Source organism: Hibiscus syriacus, unplaced genomic scaffold (genome assembly GCF_006381635.1).
Source record: "Hibiscus syriacus cultivar Baekdansim isolate YM2019G1 unplaced genomic scaffold, ASM638163v2 tig00111088_pilon, whole genome shotgun sequence".
In the NCBI taxonomy this organism is placed as follows: Eukaryota; Viridiplantae; Streptophyta; class Magnoliopsida; order Malvales; family Malvaceae; genus Hibiscus; species Hibiscus syriacus.
The window spans coordinates 2,309,371-2,322,500 of NW_024062978.1; the positions used below are offsets into that span (position 1 = coordinate 2,309,371).

The 13,130-nt window shown below is 37.0% G+C and overlaps 1 protein-coding gene across 1 annotated transcript; it reads right to left on the reverse strand.

Annotated features, from left to right (window-relative positions):
- Positions 1-1,291: 1,291 nt before the first annotated feature.
- On the reverse strand, positions 1,292-2,938 carry LOC120152390. Its single transcript, XM_039164612.1, has 3 exons — positions 2,926-2,938; positions 1,874-2,628; positions 1,292-1,414 (listed from the first exon to the last, which is right to left on the reverse strand). The coding sequence occupies exons 1-3, from the start codon at positions 2,936-2,938 to the stop codon at positions 1,292-1,294; spliced, it is 891 nt and encodes a 296-aa protein (XP_039020543.1).
- Positions 2,939-13,130: the final 10,192 nt, after the last annotated feature.

Below are 13,130 nucleotides of genomic sequence, written 5' to 3' on the forward strand. Positions count from 1 at the left end.
AAGTCTTATTTCCATTTTATATCATATACGATCTAATATGCACTCACCTGAGCCTCACTAAGTTCCAATCCACTTTTATGATTTCCTTTCTTTCGATCGAATCTTGACTTGATAATCGTTCTGGAACTTGTTCGTGCTCGATATCTATATAATCATACATTGACACATATCAGTATCCAATTGATATATTCTAATATATCATTTCTTGGACCAAAAGAAATGTCTATTTCAATTTCCCCTTGAAGTGCATCGATGCATTCTACAGTTTATCGATGCATTCTTTAACATGTGCATAGATGCACTACCCATACATCGATACACTAATCACCTTCGATGTTTTCATTTTAAGGGGTGCATCGATGCACTAATTGCATTAGATGTTTCCATTTTTAATGGGTGCATCGATGCACTTCCTGTGCATCGATACACACTGAACAATTTTCTGGAAATACCCTTGATGCATCGGTACACATTGAATGTGCATCGATGCACATAACTCAAAATTCATTTTTAAGCCCAAAAATCACTTAAATTCTACTTAAACACTTCATATTACATCCTCTACCATATTCTTAACTCCCATATACATACTTAAACTCATTTCTACTCCTTTATCACCCCTTTAAATCTCAAAATTCCTTTCTCCCTATAGAAATCAATAATCATACCAATTTTTCAATATGTTCTTAATTCAATTCTATCACTTCATATCTCTTAATTAAGTTGATGACAAGTCAAATTTATCTTCCAATTTGAGTAATGAACTCTATTCCAAGATTTCATTCAAGAACTCAAAATCTTTAATCTTTCATATATCTTTCATCTTGTTGTTTAAGAACAAATTAAGCTTTCTTTAAGCTTAATTATCATCTAGTGATCATAACCCCACCTTTAAATCAACAAATAATCAAGAAATCATAAACTTACCTTTGAGCTTGAAGATACGGGAGGAAGAAGAAGAAGAATAAGAGAGTTTCCAGACAACTTTCTTTTCCCCCCACGTGATTCATTCTTATAAAAGGGGAAAATATCTTTCTTATCAAATAACCAATTTGCCCCTTTAATTCCTTCAATAATTACCAAACAACCTTCAATTATATTTTCAATAAGTCATTAAACTATTAAGCTATTTTACTTTTATCACCAAATTTCAAAAATTCTCATTTTAATCACTGACCCGGATTTCGGAATGTTACTAGCTGACCCAATTCATATGGATGAACCCCCTTCACAGATTTCGCAAGAAACTAACTACTGGAGACCTTCAAGTATCGGTACAATGCACTATCAATTATCTCCATAATTCAACAGAATCGTCATCCGAATCAAGAACTGGCAGATTATTCGAAGTACAGACATGTCCGTTTAAGAGCTTAGAAGCATTAGATTTAATATCCAAGTGACGCATGACAAACTATACAACGAACATGAGATATCTTTATTTCGTTACCTAACCAATAAGATTCATGAAAGCAACAAGTAGCTTTCGCTGGACAAATTCAAAAACACCGAGCCAGGCCAAAAAAATCGAAGATGTGCTCTATTATTATGAAAACAGGTGTTAATTGGAACAAAGCTATAAATACCAGGTGGAGATAGTTGCTCGTCTAAGTGTCAATATTGTTGGATTTCACTAGTTGAGACATCACACCTCCAGGATAAGTCAAAGCCATAACATAATTAAGATATAAGCAGCTTTATCCGAATCTCTGGTAACCATTTTACTTATTTACTTCATCTATTGTATGCAAATGATATGCTTGAGACGAATGTTAGTGTGAACTTCAAAATTGCTCTGGCTGGAATGCAGTTTAACTCAAATCATGAGGCCAATTTGTTTTGGTTCTCACCCTTCTGAAGCAAGCAGACTCACCTTCTCGAGTTGCGTTGGCCAGTCTACTCCAAGAATCAAGGGGTTCATCTCCATCGCAATTTGAAAGTCTAACATTGATGCAGAAACGACCCCCTTCTGATTTGGTGCGTATCTCACAGGCCACATCCCATTCAAATAAGCCATGGACTGATTCTGGCCCCGGTCAACAAGGTTTTGCCTGGACCTCATACCAGCCAGTTCCAAACAAGGTTTTATCAATCTCTTCATGTAAACATCGAGACTATTGTTCAACAAATCCGCACAATCTACTGAGATATTCAATCCTTCCATCACCAACCTTTTCCTCAAAGAACCGGTATCAGGTAGTTCACCCCTGCAACAAGTCTCGGAAGCAGATGTCAATCCATTCCATGGTACTTTTCGCATTCCTTTAGCGTTCAAAGTGATGCCAAGCGGACCTCTCACAGGACTCTTACTGTAAATGCTCGGACTCCCCGTAGCTTGATCAACTTCTTCTCCATGCTCAACGGATCCAGGTGGTCTGCTACCCAAAGAAAGCAACTCAGTAGCACTCTGTTGTTCTTGTACTTTAGGAACTGCATCTTCACAAGCAGTGTTATGGCTCTTCCCATGAGGGCCTAAAGGACTTGGGCGGTCCCATAACTTGCCATCGAAAAGATTCGGAGTCCTACTCTTACGAGAGGATTGAGGAAATTCTTTGCACAGTGACTGAAGATTACTGCTTTGATACCCATTCGACACTTTAACACTTAAAGGACCTTTCAACTTGTTCGCTATCAGTGGAGGAGTCTTTGAAAGTTAAGCAATTCTAATAATTGATCCGAGGAGATTATTATGAAGACGAACATTTTTTTCTCCCTATCGCACCGATGCATAGCTTATCAAACTCAGGTTTGCAAATCTTAAGGCTAAAAAATCTAGTGAGAAGATTGAAATACTTCTCGGCTTTTATGCTCCCGATCTTCCTTACAATCTGAGATTTCAGCTCCGAAGTATGTACTCTAGAAATTTTATGACCGGCAGGCGTTTCGGTTCCAAAGTCTAAAATTTCATCCAAAAAAATGGAAAACCGTCAATATCCATGAAAAATCAACTTAATTCTCAACCAAAAAATATCAAAACCCCAATGTCATGTCATTTATTAACATAGGAAGTCAAATGGTGATAAAAAACAGTTCCAATTCCAAAAGTACTGCAATTCAAGCAAAATTAACAAAACCCAGATTAAAAAAAGAGAAAATAACCTCAGTGACCAAAAATGCCTTATAATATACGATTTTAACCAACTTCTTTTGGATTTGCCAAAATGACCAACTAAATCACAATGCGATCGATAATTCGCAACGCGATCTCCGGTATCGCAAATTAGTTTCCAGATTCGCAACGCGATTCTGACTATCGCATTGCGATTTTCCAAATTCGTGTTGCGATTACGTAAATCGCAATGCGAATTAGGAAAATCGCAATGCGATTACGTATTCGCATTGCGATTTACATAATTCGCATTGCGATTTACGTAATCGCATTGCAATTTTCCTAATTCGCATTGCGATTTATGTAATCGCATTGCGATTTTCCTAATTCGCATTGCGATTTATTCGCATTGCGATTTACGTAATCGCATTGCAATTTTCCTAATTCGTGCTTCGATTTACGTAATCGCAATACTGAATTTCAAATTCGCAACTCGATTTCTGAATTCGCAGCAGGTTTTAATTTCGCAACACAAATGTTTTGGGTATATAAATACCCAGCAGCAGTAACTCATAACCTAAATCCCTAAATCGCAACTCATTCCATCTCCATCTATCACTCTCTCCGGCGATATCCGTTCCTATATCCAACGACATCCTTCCCTATCCGGCAACAGGTTTTAGTTTCGCAACTCGTTTGTTTAGTAAATTAATTTACAATAATGAAATCATCTAATGTTGATCATGTTTGGATAGATTTGTGTTTTGGAGGGTCATGGGAGAATGTTCATGGTGTTTTACAATATATGCCTTTACCCATGAATCTTCAACTAAAAACTATCATTAAAAAAGTTAACTTATGAAACTCTAATGTTACGTGTTGCAAATAAATTGAATTTAGAGCCCCTAAGTGGATTTAGGCTATCTTATCAGAGAAATGGTAAAGTTTATTTGTTAACCGACAATGAAGATGTTGAACGATTCATTGCTTACATTAGTGTTTCAAGTGATGATGTTACATTGTATGTTGTTGAACCTAAAAGTAGTGAAGTTGGGTCAATAGCGGGTAGTAATCAACTAAGTTTTTCAACCCCAGTTTATGGTGCTCAAAATTTAATGGTTCCACCACAATTTCATCACCAAGCAAATATTGTTTCACCACATTTCCAATACCAAACACAATCTCAAAACCCACAACCTTTCCCTAATCCAAATCCCAATCAACTTTCAGCACCAAATTCCGGTTTTCGTATTGACCAGTTAGACGATGATGAGCCAACAAAAAAAATTATGAGTACTAGTCAGTATTCGAAATTTGATCTTGGTCAATACCCGGACTTTGATCTTGGTCAATACTCGGATTTTGATGATTTTTCAGAAGAAGAAACAGACCCTGCGTGTAATGATTTTGATATTGGTCAATACCCGAATTTTGATGATGAAACAGCCGTTGCCGAGGAATATGTTGTTGATGATAATGAGGAGGAAGTTACGACTGTAAATGAACATGTTGAACATCCATTTTGTAATTCATATAACACTGAAGAAGAAAAAGAAGAAGAAGAAATCCCCAAAGAAAAGTCCCCGAAGAAAATGCCACGGGAGTATAACTGGAATATGCCAAAATTACTTCAGATACCGGAAGAAGAGTTGGTAAAGATAGCAGTTGATTGTCACACAAAAATTATTCGTATCAAGAAAGATGATTGTTTTGATACAAAGGAAGACTTGAAGATAGCTTTGTATACGAAATGTGTGGAAGATGGCTATCAACTAAAAGTTAACAAATCAAGCAAAGATCGTTTCGAAACAATGTGTATAATTGACAAAAACTGTATGTGGAGTATGATTGCAAAGAGGATAAAAGATTGCGAAATGTTTCAAGTTAGGACTTTTATTGATAAACATACATGTTCAAGAACCCAAGTTTCTCCTCACCATAGACAGGCAAACAAAAAGGTGTTGGGTGGTTTTCTGGCTGAGTTAATGTTTTTGAATGGTAGGGTATATCGGGGACATGAAATTATGACTGACATGAATGCTCGGTTCAAGATTAGTATCTCATATTCTCAAGCTTGGAGAGCCAAATGTTATGCCTTGGAATTGTTGAGGGGGTCGCCAGAAGCATCGTTTGCCCAACTGCCGGCTTATTGTCACAATTTAAAGCTGAAAAATCCTGGGTCGGTAACTCATATCAAAACAGATAGAGATGGACGCTTTGAGTTGCTGTTTATCGCCATTGGTGCTGCGGTTAGTAAATCAATATAATTTTGTTGACTCATTTTTGTTAGTTACATGAATTTCACATTTAAATGATTATATTTCTTGTGTATATGATTTTGTAGATTCGTTCGTTTATTAATTACATGCGCCCAATTATTATAGTTGACGGAGCACATTTAAAAGGTCGATACCTTGGAGTAAACTTATTAGCAGTAGCCATTGATGCTAACAATGGGATACTGCCAATAACTTACGGGGTTGGAAAATCTAAAACCTCTGATTCATGGACATGGTTTATGGGGCATCTTAGGGATTGCATAGGTCCTATTAGCAATCTGACAATCATATACGATAGGGCAAACTCAATTGACAACGCTGTTAGAAGGTGTTTCCCAGATGCTTTTCATGGACTTTGTGGTGTTCATTTGTATAGAAATCTAAAATCAATGTCTGCTGGTATAAAAAATCACAAATGGATATACTGGAAGACTGTAAAAGCTTATCGGGAAGTGGATTTTAATAAGCATATAAAGTGTTTAAGACGTGTTTTGCCTCAGTGTGCTCAAACACTAGAAGATGTCGGGTTTGAAAGATGGTCAAGAGTACATCAACTTGGAGCAAGATATGGTTTCATGACGTCTAATAGTGCATAATCAATCAACGCTCTAAGTCGTCATTCCCGGAAATTACCCATTACTATATTAATGGAGTTTTTTTGAGCCTCTATTCAACAGTGGTACTACAAGAAAAGAAACCATGCAGGTATTATTTCTTTAAATTCGTAACTTATCATATATTTTACTAAGTATTATTTATTTAAATTTACAGGAACATTGGAACATCGTGTTACACCATGAACAGAAAAAAAGATAACGAAACGTGTTGTGAAGTCAACGTCATGGAGAGTTGAACCATGTTCAAACACTTTGTTTGAAGTACTGGATAATAACTTAAATGGGCTTGTCGATCTAAATGCAAAGACGTGTAGTTGTATGAAATGGCAAACATCTGGTTATCCGTGTGGCCATGTTATAAAAGTTTCTCTTCATCTAAACCAAGATGATTCAAGCGCATACGCTATGGATTGCTACACTACAGAAGTATATCGACAGACTTATGGCGAGATTGTCTACCCTATTCCACATCCTTCTGAGTGGGACATACCAGATGACTTACAAACAGTTTTGCCACCAGCCATGGACAGAAGGCTACCTGGCCGACCAAAAAGTCACGATCGTATACCGTCTAAGGGTGAAGAGAAGAATAGATCGACATGTAGTCGGTGCAAGGAAAGTGGTCATACAAGGTTGACATGTGGATCACCAGTGCCATCATAATCATCTTTTCCTCTACCAAAATATGGATCCTCATCAAAATCCAAAGCTCATATGGTGTCAAGCAAAAGGCAATCAAAATCGCAATCATCTTTAAAATCCTAATCACAACCGGCTTCACCTTTTGGGGCTGTTAACTTAGGTGATTTTTAAATGCAAACATTGTATTATGTGGATTTTATGTGTGAACTTTTAACATTTTCAGTTAGGCATGTATTAGTAACTTGAGTTTGAAAATTGCTATGATCTGTTCAGTTGTTATCACTTATTAGGCATTCATTTGACTATCGCAACACGGAAATGACGTTCGCAATCATCTTAATGTCTATCGCAACGCGGAAATGACTATCGCAATGCGAAATGAAAATCGCAACGCGAAATGAAAATCGAAACGAGAGAATCGCAATGCGAAATGAAAATCGCAACGAGGGAATCGCAAAGCGAAATGAAAATCGCAACGCGAATTTAGTTTCGCGTTGCGATTTTGTCGTTGCGATTCTCTCATTGCGATTTTCATTTCGCATCGCGATAGTCATTTTTGCCTTCAACATAATGCAGATTGAAATCAACAAAATCAACCATTACATTTCAATCAATTAAACAAACACAAATAAGAATTATGTTCACATCAATTAAACAAATCAACTTTTACAAATCATCTTTTACAAATCAATTAAACAATCAAAAAATAAGCAATAATTCTTATTTCCTCATCTACTATTGAATCAACTTTTGCAGCCATACATCATTTTCACGCAGCTCACTTCTGAGATTAACCTGCATAAACCAAACATTTGCTCAAACAACACTTTCTACACATCTAAAACCTACAAACAACAAATTATTGAATTCTAGGTACTTAACCAAACATTTTCAAACCACAAGCCTATAAACTTACCAATTGTTTATGGACATTTTTATAACGCGGATGCAGGTAGGCAGCGTCTCGTATATATCAATCTAGTCATATAATGCCGAAACCACAAGCCTACTGTAACTCTATTTCTATTGGTGGGAGGTAGATACTTTATACTTCCTGTGATCAAACGCTCCAACACCAAGCATACGAGAGGACCATAATCCCCTCTGGGACCTTTCATTTGTTGTGGTGCGGTCTCGTCTCTGCTAACTGTAATATTGAGCTTCTTTGGCTTCTTGTTTCCAGAACGAGTCCAATAATTTATCGCATCCAAGAATTTAGCCAAATGAAAGCTCCATCCCTTAATAATATCTCTTAAATCAGCCAATGATATGTAATTTATCATGCTGTCATATACTATTACCTTAAGGGATGGGAACTGAAGCTCGACGAGAAGCCAATGTTTACGTTCCAAAATAGGGATAAACACCTGCAATCATAAGTAATAATTCATTCATTTGCGCACTTATTTATGAATACCTTTAAACTCAATCTAAAATAAATACTAACCTTATCGACCTCCCACCATGTAGGATAAAGTTTAGCTTGTCCATTGCCCAACGCAAATGATTCATCTCGTTGATTCTTCAAGTGAACGGCGTTAAAAGACGTCGGCATAATTGTATATCGTGTATTTCTTTTATTTTCCTTAAGTTTCCTAATTATTAGAAGACGTGACACCCACGCATCGATATGCTGTTTTACAAAAAAAACATATATTAGTAACATAAATTTTAAAAAAAATAATAAAATTGAAATATAAGAAAAATATAAGACTTACCCCTCCATCGAAATAGCCATTGTCTTCGACCCCTAATAATACGCCCCACCAAGACCAATCAAGCAACAAATAGATATCATCGTTGAGCTTGCATATGTCAGTGAAACACCCCTAGCTCCGCTCATGGAGATAAAAATCAATTGCGGTCTTAGCCCAAAGGGTGTTATCCAGAATTGTGTCCGGTAGTTGTCTCCTCTCCACTTCAGATACCGGTATGGTACTGGCCGGTAACTCATACGAGAGCCAACTTGAATCCATCATTTCCGGCACGTCAGAGGGTTTCTCAAGAATCCTACATATGACGCCATGTGAATCGGGCTCTTGAATGGTGGGAGGGACCTCTTCAACGATGACAGTGGCCTCTTGAACGGTGGGAGGGGACTCTCGAGGAATGATAGGGGCCTCTTCAACGATAGGAGTGGACTCTTGAGGGATGACAGGCGAGTCGGGCTTCTTCTTGCGGTGTCTTCGCACTATTGGGGTGTACGGAGACTTAATAGCACGTGCACGCCGTCTGATGCGTGAACTCTGTCGTGCAAGAAAAACCCGACGTAAAGCATCCACCTTATCGGGCCGCTAAATAATTAAATACAAATATCAGTAAATAAACAGACATGATATTTAAACAGTGAAAACAAAGACAAATATGTTTCAAACTTGCATTGAATTCACCCAAGTCATTATTCTATCATATTTCACAAAATGCATCAGATAACAAAGGCAAATATTTTTCAAACTTGCAACACTGTCAACTTAGTATTTGTTTTTGTCTATTGGTTGAAGCAATGCAATTCATTCAAGTTTCAATTTGCAGAAGAAGAATAGTTTCTGGAACTTAAAATCGCAACGTGAAAAATGACTATCGCAACGCGAAATGAAAATCGCAACGAGAGAATGAAAATCGCAACGCGAAACCAAAAATCGCAACGCGATTATAGTTTCGCGTTGCGATTTTCATTTTGCGTTGCGATTCTATCGTTGCGATTTTCATTTCGTGTTGCGATTTTCATTCTCTCGTTGCGATTTTTATTTTAACCAAAAGACAAAACAGTGTTACTAAAATATAGTTTCAAGAATAAACTATTTCTTCTTCTTCTGCAAATTGAAACTTGAATGGATTGCATTGCTTCAACCAAAAGACAAAACAAAGACAAATACTAACTTCAGAGTATTAAAGAATACACAGTTTAGCAGAATTGACAGCAAACGAACAAATTTACTTTCAACCAAAAGACAAAACAAAGACAAATACTAACTTCACAGTGTTAAAGAATACACAGTTTAGCAGAATTGGCAGCAACCGAACAAATTTACTTTCAACCAAAAGACAAAACAAAGACAAATACTAACTCCACAGTGTTAAAGAATACACAGTTTAGCAGAATTGGCAGCAACCGAATAAATTTACTTCAACCAAAAGAAAAAACAAAAGACAAATACTAATTTCACAGTGTTAATAAACAGTTTAGCAGTATTGGCAACAACCGAATAAATTTACTAAGCAATCTAAGTGAAATGGTTAATCTAAGTGAAATTACGAGTAAATTTATCATCAAGTTAAATATGGAAAATCTTAAACTTACCTCGTTGCGTAGAGTATGAACCTCATTCTGCAACGATACTACCATCTCACGTAGAGCGGCAACCTCACCACGTAAAGTAGACACCTCCACACGCCATGCACCATCGTTATCGCGTAGAGTACCGATCTCCTCACGCAAGGCATTGACCTCATCACGTAACTCCCTTGACTCATCCCGTGGAGGTGGAGGAGGAGAACAGGGAGATAGAAGTCGTGGCATCTTTGCCGGTCGCCTATCATGAGGTGATGGTGGAGAAGAGGCTCGATGATGTGACGGGATAGGTGATGGCTCTCGTTGTAGAGGTGTATAGTCGGGTCGATCAGGTGATGGCTCTGGGTGAGGTGATGGCTCTCGAAGTAGAGGAAGTGGAGGCTGCTCATCATTCGTGCCATCAAGAAAAGCTGACTAGCTTGCCACTAATCAGTGGCAAGCTCAGCCTCCGTGGGTGTCAGTCTCATTAATGGAGTGTTGGCCTCCAAAAAATATAAAAACTCAAACAAAGTTAAACGTCTACTATTAATAACTTGTTTATATATGATAGTATTTGTGTTAACTTACATTATTTATTATCGCATATGGTATTAAGTCTTCCCAATCCAACAGACGTTTCCTCTTCCAGGAAATAGCCCTAGGAATATCATTTGAGGTTTTTAATGCATATGTTCGCATGCTGGGGAAAGCCTCGAATATCCAAATCTACAAACAATATAATAACAAACATTAGTAATTGTTAAATAATTAATTATAATTTTGAAAACATTATATAGAAATTCTTACCTTAAAGGCCTAAACAAAGCCTGACAAAGTGTATTTTGACCCATCGCCACGCAAACTTTTGCGGTCATCAAAGGCAGACGACAACTTAGTCCAGGTAGCTTTCCATATATACGAACCCCACGGAAACAGATTCCATGCATTTAGGTCCTTTATCAATAATATTAGCTCCTGAGGAATAGGTTGTCTGGCCTCTCTGCCTAAAAAGCCGGCATACAAAAGTAGTAGAAGGCATACTCGGACAACATCGACGTCATTCATCCGAGTAAAACCATCTTTCTTATTAAATAATTTCTTTAAGTCGTCGACGTGTAAGTTCGGCTTCTCTATTGACTCATCAGGAAAAACCCTGGATAACCATGATGGGCGGGTGATATGATGAGTGTACCGACCTACATCATCGTGTCCGAATCGTAGACCAGTGATTAAGCAGAACTACTTCCGCCCAAAACAAGTATACGCCGGTGGAAAATGAAACCATATCTCTTCCTCACCACGTTGTATACTGTCGGGTAGATTGCTAGTCATGGTCTGAAGCCACAAATGGGTCAAATTAGCATCTCCACCTGGATGTTGTACTCTCAGCCATGGCCCGAAGCAGGTTTCCTCAAACAATTTTCTTTGTGCAGGTGAAAGCTTCGAAGCAATTGTAGTGGCTAGGCTAACTTTATTCCTTAATGTCAATGAAGCCAAAAAAAATTTCTACAAAAACAATAAACATACCAAGTTAGATATACCAAAAACTACACTGTGAAGATATACCAAAAACAATAAACATAAATAGTAGTTTATTCTTGAAACTAAAATTTGCAACACTATTTTGTCTTTTGGTTGAAATGAAAATCGCAACGAGAGAATGAAAATCGCAACCCGGAAATGACTATCGCAACGAGAGAATCGCAACGCGAAATGAAAATCACAACGAGAGAATCGCAACGCGAAATGAAAATCGCAACGCGAAATGAAAATCGCAATGCGATTTTGGTTTCGCGTTGCGATAGTCATTTCCGCGTTGCGATTTTAATTCTCGAAACTATTCTTCTTCTGCATTACTTCAACCAAAAGACAAAACAAAGACAAATACTAACTTCACATGGTTAAAGACTAAACAGTTTAGCAGTATTGACAGCAATCAAATGAATTTAATAAGAAATCTAAGTGAAATAGTTAATCTATTATTGAAATTACCAGTAAACTTATCATCAATTTCAATATGAAAAACCTAAAATAATGCAAAAATTTCAAAATAAAAATAATTAAAAAAACTAACCCTCAGAGGTTGATTTTCCATTTTTGAATGATTGTGAGAGATTTCTGACTGTGAATGGTTGTGAGGGATTTCGCCGGCGATGGGGACGGAAATCTTCGGAGATGGGGATTTTAGGTTTGAGGTTATGAGGTTATGAGTTATAATTTTAGGTTTGAGGTTATGAGATGGAGATGGGACTGAGTGTTGTGATTTTAGGTTTGAGGTTATGAGTTGTGATTATTGTGGACGGTTCAGTTTCCGATATATTAAGAAATTTGTGTTTGGAATTTGAAAAAAAAATACGCGTTAATACGAATGGCGCTATGTAAATCGCATTGCGATAGTCAGATTCGCATTGCGATTTACGTAATCGCATTGCGATTTACGTATTCGCATTGCGAATTAGGAAAATCGCAACGCGAATTTGGGAAATTGCAATGCGATAGTCAGAATCGCGTTGCGAATCTGGAAACTGATTTGCGATACCGGAGATCGCGTTGCGAATTATCGATCGCATTGCGATTTAGTTGGTCATTTTGGAAAATCCAAAAAAAGTTGGTTAAAATCGTATATTATAAGGCATTTTTGGTCACTGAGGTTATTTTCTCTTAAAAAAAGTAGAATGTGCAGTAAATTAACTACATTTAACTAACCAATCAATCAAAAACCAAAACTCAAACAGAAACCCAGACCCACAAATCTACAAAATTAAAGCCTGCCAATCTCAAATCAAAACACCTTAAAGAAAGCATGAGCAAATTCCATACTCTAAAAAATCTAGCTTTATTCCTAAAACCCCAAACAAAAAAACCCAAACAGTGAAACAGTGAAAAAAAAAACAAAAATAGAAAGTAGGCAAAACCCACCTGAAATGAAGAATTATGAAACCTAATCCAATTGTGTTGAATTACAGGGGGGAAATTGTGAATGAGAAAGCAGAAAGAAAAGAGATTTAGGGCATGAAGGAATCAAGCGAAGAGTTGGGTGTTTTTCTTAGCTTCTTTTGGAGTCATCAAGGTCAATGTAACACGTGTGGTATTTAAAGCGAGTTTAAAATCTGAAACACTGCTAGTTAGCTTGGTTTTTAGTTGGGCGTGTCGGATCATGTAGGCGTTTGCAGTTAGTTATTCATCGAAAATTAATCTTTAATGGAAGATAGTAGATAATCAAGCCTTCATCATATGCTTATTAAAATAATTTATTTATTCTATTTAGTGTT

Coding starts and splice junctions, on each gene's coding strand:
- LOC120152390 (XM_039164612.1), bottom strand. Junction 1,415..1,873: donor GGCCAACGCAACTCGAGAAG/GTGAGTCTGCTT, acceptor TTCGTTGTATAG/TTTGTCATGCGTCACTTGGA.